This window comes from Piliocolobus tephrosceles, unplaced genomic scaffold, assembly GCF_002776525.5.
Source record: "Piliocolobus tephrosceles isolate RC106 unplaced genomic scaffold, ASM277652v3 unscaffolded_40, whole genome shotgun sequence".
Taxonomy (NCBI): Eukaryota; Metazoa; Chordata; class Mammalia; order Primates; family Cercopithecidae; genus Piliocolobus; species Piliocolobus tephrosceles.
The window spans coordinates 1,907,592-1,929,708 of NW_022324309.1; the positions used below are offsets into that span (position 1 = coordinate 1,907,592).

Below are 22,117 nucleotides of genomic sequence, written 5' to 3' on the forward strand. Positions count from 1 at the left end.
CACACCTGTACTCCCAGCTGCTGAGATTACTTGGGAGGCTGAGGCATGAGAATGGCTTGAACCTGTGAGGTGGAGGTTGCAGTGAGGTGAGATGGCACCACTGCATTCCCTCTCTCTCCAGAGGCAGATTCTGTCCAAAAAAATTCTGTATTATTCAGCCATGGTCTTAAAGGTCTGTGCTAGTGGTTCCTACTCACTTTTCTTGCCACTATGTGCAAGCAACAATAGCCATGAGCTCAAAACATTCCTTGGGAATTCCTTGTACTCAGGATGTTAAGAAAAAGTATGGGAACACAAGTGAAGGAGGGTAACAATTAAAAAAAAAAAAAGCTATCAAATCACTGTAATTCTGTGGTTCTCAACTGAGGGTGATTCCTCACCAACAGCAACCCTACCCTCTGGGACATTTGGCAATATCCAGAGATATTTTTGGTTGTCTGACCTGGGACCAGGTGGGAGACTACTGATATCTAGTGGGTAGAGGACAGGGATGCTGTAAAACATCACATAATGCACAGGAAAAGCTCCTTACTCCACTCCCTGCCCCAAAACAAATAATTGTCTAGCCCAAAATGTCAATAGTGCTGAAATTGAGAAACCATGCTTTAACTTATAAAAAATTCATTCTACTTCTGGTCATGATGGCATAATTGAGAATAAACTTAACCTCCTACCTGAACTAAGTTTTTGAAAAAAAATTTACAAAAAGTTTCTTAAACGCTGCACGTTGGGCAACACGGGAGAGTGATTCCTGAGGGATGGGAAACAAGGTGAGCCTTACAGTCACCCCAGGTTACTGCTAGGAGAAACTCTATAGCTCATGGCACAAGGAACAGGAACTCAGGAAAAGCCCAGTGGTCTCCCTGAGTTGAAAAATGGAGCTGACAATTCAGGAGGGCCACAGTAACTAGAGGTTGTAGGAAAGAGTACTGGAGAGAAGACAGCTGCCCGGCAAGAGACTCTCAAGATCTGCAGAAGGCCTCCCCCAAGAATTCAGCTGACTACCCATCAGTTCATGCACATGTAGAAAGGGAAAGAAGCAATCTAAAGGATTCAAGAGGACAGTGCCCCAAACTCACACAGCCTAGAATAGCACTGATTCTCAGCAGCAAGAATATAAAAGCTCATAATTCACAGGTTATCAGTTAGAGTATTAAGAAAGATGTTGGTCCAGAAACGGGGAAAATGCATCCTGGACTAAACACTGCTTGGTCTTCCCTAACAAAACTTGAAAGCAAAGCTTGAAAGGATGGTGTTTCTAAGTAACTTCACTGTGTCTCAGAACAAGCATTTTTATGAAGGAAACTATACCAAGGCACATCATAATCAAATTGCTCAAAAACAGTGTTAAGGAGAAAAAATCTTTAAAGCAGTTGGAGGAAAAAAGGACATTATTTATAGAGGAACAAACCAAAATAGCACATTTCTCATTGGAAAAACAAATGCAAGCTAGAAGAAAAAGTGGAGCAACATCTTTAAAGTACTAAAAGAAAAATATCTTCAAAATGAGAGTAAAATAAAGACTTTTTTCATATATAAAGAAGCTAAAAGTATTCATTACCAGCAGATCTGCACTACAAGAAAAGTCAAAGCAGGTCCTTCAAGAAGTAAAAATATATGCACTAGATGATGAAAGACACTGGGAATGGTAATGTACATGTACATAACAGGTACATAATCAACATGTACAAAATGGACATCTACATAACATTTTTCTTTCACTTTTAATTTCTTTAAAAGATATTGACTAAGGCAATAATCATAGTAGCAATGTATTGTGGGATTTACAACATATACAGAAGTAAAATATATGACAAGAATAGTGCAAAAGCCAAGAGAATAGAAGTTTACTATTGTAAAGTTTGCATACTATACATGAAGATGTATAATAAATTTGAAGTGTATACTTTAAATTCTAAAGCAATCGCAAAGACAACAAAACAATTGGGCTGAAATAAAAAATTCCATTTACTAAAGCAACACAGATGACATACCTAGAAATAAATCTGACAAAAGATGTGCAAGATCTGTTTACTGAAAACTACAAACATCCCAAAGAGAAACTAAAGACTACCTAAACAAATGAAGTGACACATTGTATTCACAGATTGGAAGACTCAATATTATGAAGTCAGTTTTCCAAAATTTTCCAAGGACTGACCGATCAAAGGCATTCCCAGTAAAATCTCCAGCAAGGAATGTCAAGATGTTTTAAAAATTTATATTGTACATCATATATATATAAACAATTATTTGTCAATTAAAAATGAGTAAATTTATTTTGAAAATTCATAGAGAAATGCAAAGGACATAGAACAGCCAAAATATTTTTGAATAAGAGAAATCAGTTCGGAGGACTTGGACTACCTGACTGTAAGATTCACAAAGCTACAGTAATCAAGACAGTGTGGTAATAATATTAAGATAGATAAACTGACCAAAGGAAAAGAAAAGATAGCCCAGAAATAAACTCATATGTAGTTAATTGATTTTTCACAAATGCGCAAGGGCAATTCAGGGTATGACAATCTTTTCAACTCTTTGTGTTAAAACAACTGGACATCCATATGCCATCCATAAATACTGATGGATACCTCTCACCGTATACAAAAATTAACTCAAAATGGTTGTAAAATGTAAAAGCCAAAACTGCAAAATTTCTAGAAGAAAGCAAAGGAGAAAATTTCTGCACTTTGGGTTGGGCAAAGATCCTTTAGTTACAACATGAAAAGCACATCTATGTAAAAAATTGATAAAATGGACTTCATCAAAATTAAGAATTTCTTTTTTTTTTTTTTTCTGAAAGTCACTATTAAGAGATGTGAAAAGACAAGCCATAGATTAGGAGAAAATATTTGCAAATCACATATCTGACAAACATGTTGTATCCAGAACACACAGGCAAACTTCATTTAATTGTGCTTTGCAGATGTGTTTTTCATAAATTGAAAGTTTGTGGTAACCCTGTGTCAAGCAAGTCTATGGTGCCACTTTTCTAACAACACATGCTCATTTTATGACTCTGTTCCACATTATGGTAATTCTCACAGTATTTCCAACTTTTTCATTATTAATATATCTATTATGGTCATCTGTGAAAAGTGATCTTTGATGTTATTGTAATTGTTTTGGGGTGCCACAAACTACACCCATATAAGATGGTAAACTTAATAAATGTTATATGTGTTCTGACTGTTCCCCATCTGTCTTCCTTTTCTTGGGTCTCCCTATTTCTTAACACACAACAATATTAAAATTAGGCTAACTAATAACCCGGAATGATCTCTAACTGTTCAAATGAATGGAAGAATCCCGTCTCCCTCACTTTAAATTTAAAAGCTACAAATGATCATGCTTAGTGAACAAGGCATGTCAAAAGCCAAGACAGGCTGAAAGCTAGGCCTTTTGCATCAAGTAGCCAAGTTGTGAATGCAAAGGAAAAGTTGTTGAAGTAAATTAAAATTGCTACTCCAGTGAACACACAAATAATAAGAAAGCAAAAACAGCCTTATTGCTGATATGAAGAAAGTTTGAATGATCTGGATAGATCAAATCAGCCACAATATTCCCTTTAACCGAAGCCTAATAACAGAGCAAGGCCCTGCCTTTCTTCGATTCTATGAAGGCTGAGAGAGGTGAAGAAGCCTCTGCAAGCTGTCAAGCCAGCAGAGGTCAGCTCACGAGGGCTAAGGAAAATAAGCCATCTCTATTACATGAAAGTGCAAGGTGAAACAGCAAGGGATGATGCAGAAATGGCAGCAAGTTATCCAAAAGATCCAGCTAAGATCATTGATGAAGTTAGCTATGCTAAATAACAGATTTTTAGTGTAGACAAAATAATCTTCTATTGGAAGAAGATGCCCATCTAGGACTTTCACAATTAGAGAGAAGTCAATGCTTGGCTTCAAAGCTTCAAAGTACAGGCTCCCTTGTTAGTGGCTAATGCAACTGGTGACTTTAAGTTGAAGCCAATATGTATTAACCATCTTGAAAATCCCAGAGCCCTTAAAAACTATGCTACATCAACCCTGTCTGTGCTCTATAACTGAAAGAACAAGCCCAGATGATGGTGCATGTGTTTACAGCACAGTTTACTGAATATTTTAAGTCCACTGTCGAGGCCCGATGCTAGAAAAAAAGAATCTGTTCGAAGTATTATTGCTCACTGACACTGCATCTAGTTACTCAAGAGCTCTGCTGGAGATGTACAAGGAGATTAATGTTGTTTTCATGCTTGCTAACCCAACATCCATTCTGCAGCCCACAGATCAAGGAGTAATTTCAATTTTCAAGTCTTATTATTTAAGAAATACATTTTAAAAGGCTATAGCTGCCATGGATAGTGATTCCTATGAGCCATCTGGGAAAAGTAAATTGAAAACCTGGAAAGGATTCACCATTCCAAATGCCATTAAGAACATTTGTGATTCTTGGGAGGAGGTAAAAATATCAACATTTACAGGAGTTTGGAGGAAGTTGATTCCAACCCTTGGGGATAACTTTAAGGGACTGAAGACTTGAGTGGAGGAAGTCACTGCAGATGTCATGAAAACAGCAAAAGAACCAGAATTAAAAGTGGAGCCTGAAGATGTGACTGAATTGCTACAATCTCATGATAAAACTTGAACAGATAAGAAGTTGGTTCCTTTGGGTGAAGCAAAGGAAGTGGTTTTTGAGATGGAATCTACTTCTGGTGAAGATGCTGTGAACATTGTTGAAAGGACAACAAAGGATTTAGGATATTACATAAACTTAGTTCATAAAGCAGAGGTAAAGTTTTAGAGGATTGACTCCAATTTTCAAAGAAGTTCTACTTTGGGCAAAATGATAGCAAACAGCATCGCATGCTACAGGAAAATCTTTTGTGAAAGGAAGAATCAGTCACTGCAGCAAACTTCATCCTTGTCTTATTTTAAGATATTGCCACATCCAACCCAACCTTCAACAACCACGAACCTGATCAGTCAGCAGCCATCAATGTTGAGGCAAGACCCTCTACCAGCAAAAATATTATAATCACTGAACACTCAGGTGATTGTTAGTATTTTTAGCAATAAAGAATTTTAAAATTATGTTTTAGACACGATGCTAGTGCATGCTTAATACACTACAGTGTAGTGTAAACATAACTTTTTTATTTTTGAGACAGCGTTTCACTCTATCACCCAGGCTGGAGTGCAGAGGCGCTATTTCACTGCAACCTCTACCTCTCGGGTTCAAGCGATTCTCCTACTTCAGCCTCCCAAGTGCTGGGACTACAGTCACATACCACTATGCCCAGCTAATTTTGTATTTTTTGTAGATACAGGGTTTCACCATGTTGCCCAGTCTGGTCTTGAACTCCTGAACTGAAGAGATTCCCCCGACATCAACCTCCCAAAGTGCTGGGATTACAGGCTTGAGCCACTGCGCCAGCCAAACTTAACTTTTATACACACATAATCTATATGACTCACTTTACTGAGATATTCATTTTATTGTAGTGGTCTGGAACTGAACCCACAATATCTCCAAGGCATGCCTGTGTAAACACCTCTCAAAACCCAATAATAGCCTAATGACAAATTAGGCAAGGGGTGTGCAGAGATACATAGCCAAAGAATAAATATGGATAGCAAAAAAGCACATGAAAATAGCATTTCTCTATATAAGCAATAGTCAACTAGAAAATATAATAAAATTATAAGATGCAATAGCAATGAAAGTATGAAAGGCTTAGAAATTAGCTTAACCAAGAATAAAAACAGCTTTATGGAAAAGGATTAAAATGTAAAGGACTTAGATTTGAATAAATGAAAGGATATTTCATAGTCATGGCTGGGACAACTGAACATAGGTATGGATTTGGAGGCATTCTACATTTCCATCTCTGGAGGAGTGAATAGAAATAAAATGTGCTGTAGACTAGGTAACATAAGACAGAAGCCCACTTACATGGTATGCAGTAATCAGAAGAATGAGATTAGATGTATTCACAAAAACATGGACGAATTTTAAAAGCATAGAGATGAACAAAAACAGTAAGACTGAATATGATAAAGAATATGAAACCATTTATGAGATTGATGCTAAATGCACATATACAAAATACAAATTTGTAAAATGAAAAACACAGGAAATTCACATTAAATGCTGTAGAACTGTAGCTTACAGGGGAAGGGACAGAGATTGGCCTATGGAGTGGAAAGAAACAAATTTATAAAAACTTGGTTTTCAACAAGAAGAATCAAAACTAGGACGGAAAAAAATAGATCAGCTGGATGGAAGAAAATGGTTTTGGGAAGAGATTTGACTTGAGTTAATGTTGTATTGGGGGTGAGCAATGAACAGAGCTCCAGAGGAAGAAAGTTCGACCTAAGGTTGAGGGAATCTTATACTTTGATGCCCAGTGCAGGCACAGCCCTGGGATAAATGTCCAATCTGGCACTTGAAGTAGGAAAGAAGCAATGGATAAGAGCTGTGCTGCGAGAGAAATGCCTGAGTGAGCACCCCTGTGCATAGCTGGGGAATACCCAACAAGTTACTATGTACCACTGTGGCGAGAATCTGATGAATATGATGTAAGGAATTCATAGATGTCTGGAGTTGATCCAAGGAGGACACAAACTATGTGGACTTCATTACCAGGTGCCCTGGCCGGTCCATGGTGATGAGCAGTGCACACCAGCACATAAGTAATGAAACCAGTGACAGAAGTCATGTCTAAGGCCATGTGAACAGAGAACAGTTTTAGACTAGATGCTACATTCAATGATATCACAGTTTTATGTAATCCCCTCTGAAACTTAATTTACTATGGATCACACGGAAGAAGAGTGGGGTGAAGAATCTTGAATTAATTGAATTTTAATCTGTGACTCAGTTGTTTTGAATTGGTGAGTTAAAGTTTTTTGGCAACATTAGAAATTAAAATTTCAGATATGCTCAATTGTAGAAAAATAAAGACACTTCTGTACAACTTTGCTCTGATGAAACACTCTTATCTGCTGTGCCATTCTCTATGCATATTATCTGGAGGGTGAGAGGAAGGCAGAAGCAGCGAGTTAAATTTTTAAATACAGTGAAAATATCAGAATGTGCTCTTTTTATTTTATTTTACCTTTTAAGATGACAATGCTACTAATTTTAAAGAAGAAATTTTAAATCAGTGAAAAAATTAATATATAATATTCTTAAATAGTTTTCACTACATATAAAAAATGTGCCCCAAACTAATTACGATAACCTATGAGTATGGTTTCTAAAATAAAGAAAAAGCTCATGGTTCACATTAAATTATTTGAACTAAAGTGCCTTTGTTTAGGATGCCCAGAAATGATACTGAAGGGTATCTGAAAAGAAAAGAGAATAGTTACTTGATGCATGAAAAGCAGAAGAAAATAATGCATGTCAAGATGTTATCCCTTTGAGAAGAATCTCAAAAACCACAAGTTGAGCTGAAAGTTAAAGACAAATATTTATTACAGGTAAAACAGGATAAGCTTTGTAAAGGAGTATAACAAGTTAAAACACTTGGTTTAGTGATTATCAAAGCTATGTTTGAAGATGTTTTGACCATCATTCCATAATTATTAAACATTAGTCATTTAAAATAAAAAATTTTGCTCTTTACAACTTACGTTAGCATTCAAAATTGACATGTCTTTAAGGCACGAGGGGAAAAAAGTTGGCTTTATGACTTATTATTTGTATCAATCTACAACAACAAAAAATAGACCCATTATCCTTCTGGGTTATTAAGAACAACTCTAGAAGGTAATGGTTCATCACTTTGGTATTCTGAAATCGTATCAAAGCAAATTTGATTTTGCAATATTTTTTCCATGTCTATAGGAGACTTAAGTCAAAATCATAATAAACTAAAATAAATTTTCCTTTGAGAAATTTTGGAGAATTTTCTTATGTGCTCTTGAGATTTCTAGAAATACCCTAATGCTTGACAAATCCATGATTGGAAACCACATGTACCATTTACTCCAGATTTATGTGAAAAATTAGGTAAGTGATTATATGACTACTAATATGAACTATTTTCATTTAATTAGGAATCAATTAATGATGTAAACTATAATACTGAACAAATTTGCCTCAATTTTATATCTTATTAAAGCTATTAATTGATAATCAAATTATTTTTTAACAAAACTTACAAAGCTGAGCATCTGCGTGGAGAGTTCCTCCTTTAGGATTCAGTTTCTGGGTCTGAATTGCAGGAACTGGTTTATATGATTGACCTGTGGCTCTATACATGGCTTGAACCCATAATATTCTGTCCTGTTCATCATCACTGGCAAAGATTACAGTATCTCCTTCTTTAACAGCATTAAAGAACATACGACCACCCTGAAGGCCTGTGGAGGGAACAAAAAGACATCATTAAAAATTTATAAGATTGGCAGATTTTAGTCTCATTCACTAACTGACCTCATGGAAAAGAATGGATTTGATATTAACAGTTAAATGTTTTAAACAATATTTAGCTTAAAGGATCAAATCCACAATCCAAGATTTGAAGAAAATAACAAAAAGGCTTAAGCTCCCATATCACCTCAGAAATAAAAAATAACCTAGGGAAACAGTCCACGACACAGCAGCATTCTACAAGATATATAAACACACTCCATGGAAATGCATAGCACAATCTGGTATTTCATGCCAGAGAAAAAAGTTTTATCTGTCGGCATATTTGCCATTCTATACGTGGGAAAAATATATAATGATTAAGACAAAAATGATATTTCATATTGCATGTATTTTATCTTTTATAAAATTCCTTCACAGAAGATAATATTTTGCATTTTAAGTGAACAATTAGTTAATATGGTCATAAATTTCTATTTCTTAATGTCTATTCACCAATATTCAATCATTATGTTTATTAATATCTGCATTTCTTGATCTTAGATATTGTCATTAATATTCATTCATTCAATTTTTAAAATATCAGGTGTCCAGTACTCTTTCCAGTATTAACATGAAGGGAGAGAGAGAAGTACAAAAATGTATTGTTGGAGAGAAAATTAGTAGTTACAATATAATAATTCATTTGCCATTTCTTTGTCTATTTCTTTGCTTTCCAGCAAAGAAGTTTCTGAAAACATTGTTATATCTCATATAATTATTCAGTTACAGTGACTTTTACACATCTCAACCTCATGCCAAAATAATAATAAATATGATGAAATATGGTTAAGAATAAAAGCACTCCAAAAGAGATAATTTGAATCTCATAAAGTCTTGCCCAGATATATAAGTGAAATATGCACCCTATTCATCGAGAGGGGTTTAAATTGTAGAACAGACACAGGATATTTATAAGAATTCCATGCATACATACATGGCAGGGAAAGTGATTCAATTAAGATTTACCTGGGTGGGGATCAGTATAATCCACAGTATAGCCTTCAAGTTGCATTAATTCTTGTGGTTCAGACTTTTTTTCTCTGTAACTGCACATAGCAAAGGTATATTGGCTAACCTGCTCAAGAAAAAAAAAGAAGTTTATAGATTGGTCACATTAAATTTACCAAATTTAACTTTTGTTTTTTTCTTTATCAAAATACTCTTTTCCCAATTAAAAATATAACATAATTTACACATAAATTATTAAATTTGAGCATTTTTCAAAACCTAGCTCAGAGATTAAAGCACCTTTCGTTTGTCAGCTTGCATTTGTTGGTTCTTCTATGCCTAAGATCCAGTATTCCCCAAAACAATGATTTGCTGCTCAAGTTTCTATAAGATATTAATATAAGCACCATAAATAAGTATTAATGTTGATATGTTTGGGATTACTAGCCTATTAAGAAGATAAATAGCCTTCTTTTACTTCATGGTTTCTTATGACTTTTAACATGCTAACGTAGGTATAAATCTCCAAGAGTAAGATTAGGAGTAGTCCTAGATTTACATAAACACGGGACCACGTTTTCAAGTATATTTATATCAAGACTTTTAACAAAGTAAAAAAATATCTCAAGCCTGTAATCCTAGCACTTTGGGATGCTAAGGCAGGCGGATCACGAGGTCAGGAGATTGAGACCATCTTGTCTAACACGGTGAAACCCCATCTCTATTAAGAATACAAAAAATGAGCCAGTGTGTGTTGGCACACACCAGAAGTCCCAGCAACTCGGGAGGCTGAGGTAGGAGAATTGCTTGAACCTGGGAGGCAGAGGTTGTAGTGAGCTGAGATTGCATCATTGTACCCCAGCCTGGGTGACAGAGCAAGACTACGTCTCAAAAAAAGAAAAAGAAAAAAATAATAAACAATAAAATACAAAAATAAAAAAAAAATCTCATTAAAAGTTGAGAATTTAGTGGCCACATAATGAAAACCTCAGGCAGGGCCAGGATGGAGTAAATTTTGGGCAGCCAGTGACAACATTGCCAAGATCTGCTCTGCCTCTTAATTCTTCTTGTCTTTTGGAATTGGCCTCATTTCCTTGTGCTAAAGTCTTACTGGACCATATCTGCTCGGAAGTCACCTCCCTGAGTGTGTCTGCTTGGATCACAAGGCCATATTTGAGCAAAATACTGTAAATGGGGAATGTTTCATTAGCCCAGATTTGGTCAAGAGCTCATGTCTGCAGCAAAGAACATTAGGTGCTACAACAGGCAGGCTCTTACAAGGTCCCCCAGCAGAGATAGAGGGAGGTTCTGTTTCCAGCAGGAGAAAGGCTGTTTGGTGGATATACATCTAAATTGCAAAATATCCTACAACACAGAGTCCATGGAAAATAGTTTTGTTAGTGTATTTTCTTTTTTCTTTTTTGAGACAGGGTCTCACATTGTCACCCAGGCTGCAGGAGAGTGGCATGATTATGGCTCATTGCAGCCTCTACCCTTGGGGACTCGGTGATCCTCCCACTCAGCCTCCTGAATAGCTGGACCACAGGTGCATGCTACCATGCCCAGTTAATTTTTAAAAATTATTTGTAGAGACAGGGTCTCTCTCTGTTACCTGGGCTTGGTTAATGTTAACTATTTCCTTTTTCTGTTTTTAAACATAAAATGGAACTAAGGAAACATAGTACCTTTCAATAGACAGTGATTACTTCAATAGGACCCCAAAATAAACTAATTACGAAAAACAGAAAATATAGGCTACATTAAAATCAAGGAATTCTCTTCATTTAAAGGGTATCATGAAGAAAGTAAAAAAGGCAAAGCAATAGACTAAGACGTATGCAAAGCATATATTCAATCAATAACTCACATCAGAAATATAAAGAACTATAAACCAACAGAGAAAACTCAGAACACATAGTAGAAAAATGGGTAAAAAATGCTCTTTTTTATTTTCACATCAACTCTCAGTACCTGAGGCCAGAAAGACAGGTTTGAGGTAATGACAGGTGTAAGATGCAGAGATCAACATTGTTACTTTTAAAAGGAGAAAATATATTTCCTATTCAGAGAAAAGCAGAGCTCTTTTTCTCTGCTCATCTCTGCGCTTGTACAGAGTAAAAGGTGCAAGTCATTGTGAAAATTACTATGTTAGAACTGCTAAGTTGCAGGATAAATTGTGGATTTAAAACTGAAAATTAACATAAATATAATACTTCATTAGAAAATATACTGATTAGATTAGCAAAAATGAAAATGGTTACCAGTACACAGTGTCGGGACCAAATCAAAATTGGTGCGGCCTTTATGGAAGGTTATCTGGCAACAGGTTCTGTGATATACTTATGCTTTACGTACATCACAGTACATAGGTACAAAGATGTAGCACATTTTTGCCAAGTGTGGTTATGTTCTTTTTTTTTTTTTCTTTTTGCCAATTTTGATGAATGGGAAATGCTCTCACTGTTATTTGAATTCCCATTACAATACGACTGAGAATTTTCCCTTATATTCGATAAACATTTGAAGTTTTCTTTTCTGTGAGTTTCCTGATCAAGTAGTTTGCCCATTTTCTAATGTATCATTTCATCATTTGTACTCTTTTCTATGATCAATTTTGTCAGAGGTTTATCCACTTTTTTAATGTGTTAACACGACTAGGCTATAGCATCCAGTTATTTAATCAAACACTAATTTAAATGTGGCTGAGAAGGTATTTTGTAGAAATGGTGAACATCTATAATCAGTTGACTTTAAGTACAGAAGATTATCTTCGATATGTGGGTGGGTCTCATACAAGCAGCTGAAGGCCCTAAGAGCAAAAACTAAGGTTTTCTGAAAAAGAAGACATTTTGCCTCAACACTGTAGCATCAGCTTCTGCTGGAGTTCCAGCCTGCTGGCCTTTCTGGAAAACTCTTACTGATACAGTACGAAAAGTCTTACTATTTTTTATGCATTCCTTTGGTCCAGCAAGGAAGGTATCTCAAGGAAACAAATGGAGAAGTACTCAAAGATGTATATGGATTGTGTTCACTGCAGTGTTACATATAAGCAGTTTGGTTAAAATATATCATGGCATGACTATACAGGATAATACTATGAGCCATTAAAAGAGATGTGACTGATTTTTTTCTTAACATGGGAACCTAAGATATAACATTTCCAAGATATAACATAAACAGCAATTTAAAAGCAAAAATGTAGAGTGTGATTCTATTGGCAAATATTACATATATGAATTAAAATATATATTAAAATATTTACAGTGATTATTACAGGATGCTGAAATGATAGGTTATTTTATTTTTCAGTGTGGAGTTTTTTAAAAGAATATACATTATTTTAAATCAGAAAAAGAATAAAGTTATTTCTATTTTGAAAAATAAAAACATTAAGCCTTAATGGGGGAGATTGAGGCCAATATCTTGTGATACTTGTGGTTCTTGCTACATTAAATTTTCCTTGTGTCTTTCCTCATCTTATAAACTGTCAATAAATTTACTTTTTCCCTTGCATATATGTTTAAGGTTTACAAATGAAAGTCAGTTGCTCCCATAAGGTTTTTTTTTTTTTTTTTTTTTTTTTTAAATCACTTAAAGGTTTTAGTTTCCTTGTGTTAAAAGGCATATTGTGTGGGTGTTTTTAGGGGTGAGGGTTAAGGGGTTGGAGGTGGGGGTGTTGAGAGGTAAACAGTAACAGTCCAATTGTATTTGTTCTAAAAAGAAGTCCATTCTCGGCCGGGTGCAGTGGCTCAAGCCTGTAATCCCAGCACTTTGGGAGGCCGAGACGGGCGGATCACAAGGTCAGGAGATTGAGACCACCCTGGCTAACACGGTGAAACTCCGTCTCTACTAAAAAATACAAAAAAAAAAAACTAGCCTGGCGAGGTGGCGGGCGCCTGTAATCCGAGCTACTCGGGAGGCTGAGGCAGGAGAATGGCGGGAACCCGGGAGGTGGAGCTTGCAGTGAGCTGAGATCCGGCCACTGCATCCCAGCCTGGGCGACAGAGCGAGACTCCGTTCCAAAAAAAAAAAGTCCATTCTCTTACTCTACAAAAATAACTTAGTTCAAAGTTCCACTATTCTTTTTCTTTTTCTTTTTTTTTTTTAGATGTACATACTTAGATGTATGTTGGGGATTATTTAAAAATGAGGCATTTATTAATGTTCACCATCAAGCAATTAGTTAAGATGATGAATATTTTAACATATTCAAAATATTGTAATGTATTTTGTAGAGAAAACAAAATATGTTGTGGATTTCTTGCAAGTTCTGTTGGAGAACTTCTACATGAATGAATTAATATTTTTTGATGATATTCCATTCATCTAGAATGAATGGAATTACTTTTTTTTTTCCAGGTATAAACTAAGAATTTAATGCAAAATCTGATTATTATTATTGCTGTTTTACTCGTTTCTGTTTTTTTTTTCTTTTTTTTATTATTATTATACTTTAAGTTCTAGGGTACATGTGCATAATGTGCAGGTTTGTTACATATGTATACTTGTGCCATGTTGGTGTGCTGCACCCATCAACTCGTCAGCACCCATCAACTCGTCATTTACATCAGGTATAACTCCCAATGCAATCCTTCCCTCCTCCCCCTTCCCCATGATAGGCCCCGGTGTGTGATGTTCCCCTTCCAGAGTCCAAGTGATCTCATTGTTCAGTTCCCACCTATGAGTGAGAACATGCGATGTTTGGTTTTCTGTTCTTGCGATAGTTTGCTGAGAATGATGGTTTCCAGCTGCATCCATGTTCCTATAAAGGATACTAACTCATCCTTTTTTATGGCTGCATAGTATTCCATGGTGTATATGTGCCACATTTTCTTAATCCAGTCTGTCACTGATGGATATTTGGGTTGATTCCAAGTCTTTGCTACTGTGAATAGTGCTGCAATAAACATACATGTGCATGTGTCTTTATAGCAGCATGATTTATAATCCTTTGGGTATATACCCAGTAGTGGGATGGCTGGGTCATATGGTACTTCTAGTTCTAGATCCTTGAGGAATTGCCATACTGTTTTCCATAATGGTTGAACTAGTTTACAATCCCACCAACAGTGTAAAAGTGCTCCTATTTCTCCACATCCTCTCCAGCACCTGTTGTTTCCTGACTTTTGAATGATTGCCATTCTAACTGGTGTGAGATGGTATCTCATTGTGGTTTTGATTTGCATTTCTCTGATGGCCAGTGATGATGAGCATTTTTTCATGTGTCTGTTGGCTGTATGAATGTCTTCTTTTGAGAAATGTCTGTTCATATCCTTTGCCCACTTTTTGATGGGGTTGTTTTTTTCTTGTAAATTTGTTTGAGTTATTTATAGGTTCTGGATATTAGCCCTTTGTCAGATGAGTAGATTGCAAAAATTTTCTCCCATTCTGTAGGTTGCCTGTTCACTCTGATGGTAGTTTCTTTTGCTGTGCAGAAGCTCTTTAGTTTAATCATATCCCATTTGTCAACTTTGGCTTTTGCTGCCGTTGCTTTTGGTGTTTTAGACATGAAGTCCTTGCCCATGCCTATGTCCTGAATGGTATTACCTAGGTTTTCCTCTCGGGTTTTTATGATATTAGGTCTAACATTTAAGTCTCTAATCCATCTTGAATTAATTTTCATATAAGGAGTAAGGAAAGGATCCAGTTTCAGCTTTCTACTGATGGCTAGCCAATTTTCCCAGCACCATTTATTAAATAGGGAATCCTTTCCCCATTTCTTGTTTTTCTCAGGTTTGTCAAAGATCAGATGGCTGTAGATGTGTGGTATTATTTCTGAGGACTCTGTTCTATTCCATTGGTCTATATCTCTGTTTTGGTACCAGTACCATGCTGTTTTGGTTACTGTAGCCTTGTAGTATAGTTTGAAGTGGCAGGTAGCGTGATGCCTCCAGCTTTGTTCTTTTGACTTAGGATTGTCTTGGCAATGCGAGCTCTTTTTTGGTTCCATATGAACTTTAAAGCAGTTTTTTCCAATTCTGTGAAGAAACTCATTGGTAGCTTGATGGGGATGGCATTGAATCTATAAATAACCTTGGGCAGTATGGCCATTTTCACGGTATTGATTCTTCCTATCCATGAGCATGGTATGTTCTTCCATTTGTTTGTGTCCTCTTTTCTTTCACTGAGCAGTGGTTTGTAGTTCTCCTTGAAGAGGTCCTTTACATCCCTTGTAAGTTGGATTCCTAGGTATTTTATTCTCTTTGAAGCAATTGTGAATGGAAGTTCATACATGATTTGGCTCTCTGTTTGTCTGTTATTGGTGTATAAGATGCTTGTGATTTTTGCACATTAATGTTGTATCCTGAGACTTTGCTGAAGTTTCTTATCAGCTTAAGGAGATTTTTGGGCTGAGACGATGGGGTTTTCTAAATATACAATCATGTCATCTGCAAACAGGGACAATTTGACTTCTTCTTTTCCTAACTGAATACCCTTGATTTCTTTCTCTTGCCTGATAGCCCTAGCCAGAACTTCCAACACTATGTTGAATAGGAGTGGTGAGAGAGGGCATCCCTGTCTTGTGCCAGTTTTCAAAGGGAATTTTTCCAGTTTTTGCCCATTCAGTATGATATTGGCTGTTGGTTTGTCAGAAATAGCTCTTGTTATTTTGAGATATGTTCCATCAATACCGAATTTATTCAGAGTTTTTAGCATGAAGTGCTGTTGAATTCTGTCAAAGGCCTTTTCTGCATCTATTGAGATAATCATGTGGTTTTTGTCTTTGGTTCTATTTATATGCTGGATTATGTTTATTGGAGTATGTTGAACCAGCCTTGCATCCCAGGGATGAAGCCCACTTGATCATGGTGGATAAGCTTTTTGATGTGCTGCCGGATTTGGTATGCCAGTATTTTATTGAGGATTTTTGCATCGATGTTCATCGGGGATATTGGTCTAAAATTCTCTTTCTTTGTTGTGTATCTGCCAGGCTTTGGTATCAGGATGATGTTGGCCTCATAAAATGAGTTAGGGAGGATCCCCTCTTTTTCTATTGATTGGAATAGTTTCAGAAGGAATGGTACCAGCTCCTCCTTTTACCTCCGGTAGAATTTGGCTGTGAATCCGTCTGGTCCTGGACTTTTTTTGGTTGGTAGGCTATTAATTATTGTCTCAATTTCAGAGCCTACTATTGGTCTATTACAGGGATTCAACTTCTTCCTGGTTTAGTCTTGGGAGAGTGTAAATGCCCAGGAAATTATCCATTTCTTCTAGGTTTTCTAGTTTATTTGTGTAGAGGTGTTTATAGTATTCTCTGATGGTAGTTTGTATTTCTGTGGGGTTGGTGGTGATATCCCCTTTATCATTTTTTATTGCGTCTATTTGATTCTTCTCTCTTTTCTTCTTTACTAGTCTTGCTAACAGTCTATCAATTTTGTTGATCTTTTCAAAAAACCAACTCCTGGATTCATTGATTTTTTGGAGGGTTTTTTGTGTCTCTATCTCCTTCAGTTCTGCTCCGATCTTAGTTATTTCTTGCCTTCTGCTAGCTTTTGAATGTGTTTGCTCTTGCTTCTCTAGTTCTTTTAATGGTGATGTTAGGGTGTCAATTTTAGATCTTTCCTGCTTTCTCTTGTGGGCATTTAGTGCTATAAATTTCCCTCACACACTGCTTTAAATGTGTCCCAGAGATTCTGGTATGTTGTATCTTTGTTCTCATTGGTTTCAAAGAACATCTTTATTTCTGACTTCATTGCGTTATGTACCCAGTAGTCATTCAGGAGCAGGTTATTCAGTTTCCATGTAGTTGAGCGGTTTTGATTGACTTTCTTAGTCCTGAGTTCTAGTTTGATTGCACCATGGTCTAAGAGACAGTTTGTTATAATTTCTGTTCTTTTACATTTGCTGAGGAGTGCTTTACTTCCAATTATGTGGTCAGTTTTGGAATAAGTGCGATGTGGTGCTGAGAAGAATGTATATTCTCTTGATTTGGGGTGGAGAGTTCTGTAGATGTCTATTAGGTCTGCTTGGTGCAGAGTTGAGTTCAATTCCTGGATATCCTTGTTAACTTTCTGTCTCGTTGATCTATCTAATGTTGACAGTGGGGTGTTGAAGTCTCCCATTATTATTGTATGGGAGTCTAAGTCTCTTTGTAAGTCTCTGAGGACTTGCTTTATGAATCTGGGTGCTCCTGTATTGGGTGCATATATATTTAGGATAGTTAGCACTTCCTGTTGAATTGATCCCTTTACCATTATGTAATGGCCTTCTTTGTCTCATTTGATCTTTGATGGTTTAAAGTCTTTTTTATCAGAAACTAGGATTGCAACCCCTGCTTTTTTTTTGTTCTCCATTTGCTTGGTAGATCTTCCTCCATCCCTTTATTTTGAGGCTATGTGTGTCTCTGCATGTGAGATGGGTCTCCTGAATATAGCAAACTGATGGGTCTTGACTCTTTATCCAATTTGCCAGTCTGTGTCTTTTAATTGGACTTTTTATTCCATTTACATTTAAGGTTAATATTGATATGTGTGAACTTGATCCTGTCATTGTGATATTAGCTGGTTATTTTGCTCATTAGTTGATGCAGTTTCTTCCTAGCATCGATGGTCTTTACATTTTGGCATGATTTTGCAATGACTGGTACCAGTTGTTCCTTTCCATGTTTAGTGCTTCCTTCAGGATCTCTTGTAGGGCAGGCCTGGTGGTGAAAAAATCACTAAACATTTGCTGGTCTGTAAAGGATTTTATTTCTCCTTCACTTATGCAACTTAGTTTGGCTGGATATGAAATTCTGGGTTGAAAATTCTTTTCTTTAAGAATGTTGAATATTGGCCCCCACTCTCTTCTGGCTTGTAGAGTTTCTGCCGAGAGATCTGCTGTTAGTCTGATGGGCTTCCCTTTGTGGGTAACCCGACCTTTCCCTCTGGCTGCCCTTTTTTTCCTTCATTTCAACTTTGCTGAATCTGGCAATTATGTGTCTTGTAGTTGCTCTTCTGAACAAGTATCTTTGTGGCGTTCTTTGTATTTCCTGAATTTGAATGTTGGCCTGCCTTACTAGGTTGGGGAAGTTCTCCTGGATGATATCCTGAAGAGTGTTTTCCAACTTGGTTCCATTTTCCCTGTCATTTTCAGGCATACCAATCAGACACAGATATGGTCTTTTCACATAGTCCCATATTTCTTGGAGGCTTTGTTCATTTCTTTTTCCTTTTTTTTTCTCTAGACTTCTCTTCTCGCTTCATTTCATTCATTTGATCTTCAATCATTGATACTCTTTCTTCCAGTTGATCGAGTCAGTTACTGAAGTTTATGCATTTGTCACGTATCTCTTGTGTCATGGTTTTTATCTCTGTCAGTTCGTTTATAGCCTTCTCTGCATTGATTATTCTAGTTATCCATTCTTCCATTCTTTTTTCAAGATTTTTAGTTTCTTTGTGCTGGGTATGTAGTTCCTCCTTTAGCTCTGAGAACTTTTATCGACTGAAGCCTTCTCCTCTCAACTCATCAAAGTCATTCTCCTTCCAGTTTAGATCCGTTACTGGCATTGAGCTGCGTTCCTTTGGAGGGGGAGATGCGCTCTGATTGTTTGAATTTCCAGCTTTTCTGCCCTGCTTTTTCCCCGTCTTTGTGGTTTTATCTGCCTCTGGTCTTTGATGCTGGTGACGTACTGATGGGGTTTTGGTGTGGGTGTCCTTTCTGTTTGTTTGTTTCCCTTCTAACAGTCAGGACCCTCAGCTGTAGGTCTGTTGGAGATTGCTTGAGGTCCATTCCAGACCCTGTTTGCCTGTTGAGCAAAGGCTGCAGAATATAGAATATTGCTGAACAGCGAGTGCTGCTGTGATACTTGCTCTGGAAGCTTCCTCTCAGAGGTGTACCCCGCTGTGTGAGGTGTGAGGTGTCAGTCTGCACCTAGTGGGGGATGTCTCCCAGTTAGGCTACTCGGGTCAGGGACCCACTTGAGCAGGCAGTCTGTCCGTTCTCAGATCTCAGCCTCCATGCTGGGAGATCCACTGCTCTCTTCAAAGCTGTCAGACGCCACCCAGAGGTAGAGTTTACAGACACAGGCAGGCCTCCTTGAGCTGAGGTGGGCTCCACCCAGTTCGAGCTTCCTAGAGGCTTTGTTTACCTACTTAAGCCTCAGCAATGGCCGGCGCCCTTCCCCCAGCCTTGCTGCCACCTTGCAGTTAGGTCTCAGACTGTTCTGCTAGTAATGAGGGAGGCTCCGTGGGCGTGGGACCCTCCAGGGCAGGTGTGGGATATAATCTCCCGGTGTGCTGTGTGCTAAGACCCTTGGTAAAGCACAGTATTAGGGTGGGAGTTACCCGATTTTCCAGGTGTTGTGTGTCTCAGTTTCTCTTGGCTAGGAAAAGGGATTCCCTTCCTCCTTGCGCTTCCCAGGTGAGGGGATGCCTCGCCCTGCTTCAGCTCTCACTGGTTAGGCTGCAGTAGCTGACCAGCACCGATTGTCCAGCACTCCCCAGTGAGATGAACCCAGTACGTCAGTTGAAAATGCAGAAATCACCCCTCTTCTGGGTTGCTCGAACTGGGAGCTGGAGGCTGGAGCTGCTCCTATTCGGCCATCTTGCTCCTGACTGAAAAAGCAACTTTAAAAAATGCCAGCTGCTCCATGGTCATCACCAATTCAGGAGTGCTTTGCATGTTAATTTCCTAACTTAGGTATTTCCCTTATATTTAATAAAATAAACTGGGACTTCAACATTCTTTGAGTACAAGCTAATACTTAAAAATTCTGAGGGTTAATTTTTCTGCACATTCAGAGCTTAAGCCCAAACACAAGATTAATTGCCCGAGGGTAGATTTTTTTTCCTAGTTCATCATTTCACTGAGATCTGGTTCTTTTAAGTTCTTTATAAGTTCTCTGTTCCAAATACCCACTTTAAGAATACTTCATGGTACGTCTTCTTTCTCTGCATGAGCAATAAAATCCCAAGTGCCTGCCTAACAACATCAACATCCACTAATTTCAAATTCCAGCACTGTTGTGGCCACAATGTCAACTCACAATCATAATCATTCTAGTTGTTTTTGGTCTCTAAAGTTTTTCTTTTCTTTTTTTTTTTTTTGCAGTTGACCCACGTATTTAAAAAGATGGGCACTATATTTTATTCAGCATTTCTAGGTATTGGCCGAAAAGGAATGCTTACTATTACCTTTAAGTCTAGCCAAAACTACCAATTTAAATCTTTTGACCAATCCTTTAATCTTAATTTTGCTTTATGAACTTTCCGAATAGTAAGTCTCACTTTTATACGTATGAGAAAAACTGTGTAAGTCCTTTTCACTATATTTCAGAAAAGAAAAGAAGAAACTATTATGATGGGGTTAGTGTATGCAACTAAACACACTGTGTAAAATGTGTCTTATGCATATTTAAATTATAATTATTCAACACCAGGGGACCTTTACAAATACTTTTATAGTCAACTATTGAAATAATAGAAAATATATTGAGCAGCCAATTCACAAGTGTCTCATCTCCTTCTCTTATTTGGAAGAATCTTAAAAACCTGACTAAAAAAAGTCTCCTGACACATCACCACATGAACAATCTGGAACCTGCTGGGAGAGAGATGAAGGGCATGGGAAGGTCTGCCTTCCCTGCATGGCTCACAAACATCTCCATCAATGACTAGCTGCAATCTACAGTACTGCTGCGTAAAGTACTCCAGATGGCCCATCCAGCAAGACTCACCCACTCTAATTCAGTTCTTCACCCGAACGGCCAAGCAGAAGAATATCACCTTTAGGTTTAAAATTTCATTTCTACCTATTTCTCAATCTAATAAACCCCTACTCTTTTTTCCAAATTTTTTACAAATTTGTTCCCTTTACCATTCTAACCTTGTTTGTCATTTCTTTGTTTTTGACTCAGTTTCTTCATAATACATATAAAATGGCTTCCACAGTGTGTGGCACAGAGTCCCTGCTTCTGTATTTTGGCATGAAATTTAATTTATTTCAATTCAGTAAATATTCTGCCATATTTGAAAATGTACTATTTTTGAAAGTATAAACCACATATTTATCTTGTTTAAAAAAAAAAAAACACTAACAGTTTAACAGCGCACATAACTCAACTTGTACTCTTAAACGTATCCTCTTCCACTTACTATAACAAATGACATTTGATTTTTAAATGTCATACACTCCACTGAAAACACTCAAGAAGCAGTAAACATTCCCTCATGCAAGTAGGTCTTGAGCACCCCGTTATGTTATGGACACAGATGTCAGAGCCATGGAGAAACCAGGCTTACCCTTTCAGGATACGTAGATAGCTATGATGTGACCATAGTTACAAGAAAGACATCAAAATACTAAGGAAATTTGGGAAAAAAAACAAAATTAACACAGAATCAAAAACAGTAACTTAGGAAACAACTAATTAGGGAGTTATTATTCACATTACAAAGACATTCTTACCCTCACAAAAATATCTGGCTTATGTAAGTGGTAAGATATTTTTATATTTTATGTATTAGTACTTGGAGAAAAAGGTAAAGCAAAAATATTGAAAGGTATTGCGAACTGAAAACAAGTCAGGAAAAAGTGGTGTTTTTGGAATTGTAATAGAACAAAATAAAATGTATAATTTAATACTAAATCTAGGCCAGGCACAGTGGCTTGTACCTGGAATCCCAGCACTTTGGGAGGCCAAGGTGAGATGAACACTTGAGGCCAGGAGTTCAAGACCAGCCTAGGCAACAAAACGAGATCCCCATCTCTAAAAAAAACTTTAAAAATCAGCTAGGCAAACACCAAAAGCAACGGCAGCAAAAGCCAAAATTGACAAATGGGATCT

The 22,117-nt window shown here is 37.0% G+C and overlaps 1 protein-coding gene across 13 annotated transcripts in view; it reads right to left on the minus strand.

Moving 5' to 3' along the window:
* The window catches only part of LOC111550202 (calcium-dependent secretion activator 2), a 565,477-nt gene that overhangs the window by 170,339 nt on the left and 373,021 nt on the right, over window positions 1-22,117 (minus strand). For all 13 annotated transcript variants that reach the window (XM_026454331.1, XM_026454332.1, XM_026454330.1 and 10 more), the window contains exons 10-11: window positions 9,370-9,478; window positions 8,151-8,351 (exon numbers count right to left, since the gene is read on the minus strand). In XM_026454331.1, the coding sequence (XP_026310116.1) occupies window positions 8,151-8,351; window positions 9,370-9,478 (310 nt within the window). The remainder of the gene's footprint in view (window positions 1-8,150; window positions 8,352-9,369; window positions 9,479-22,117) is intronic.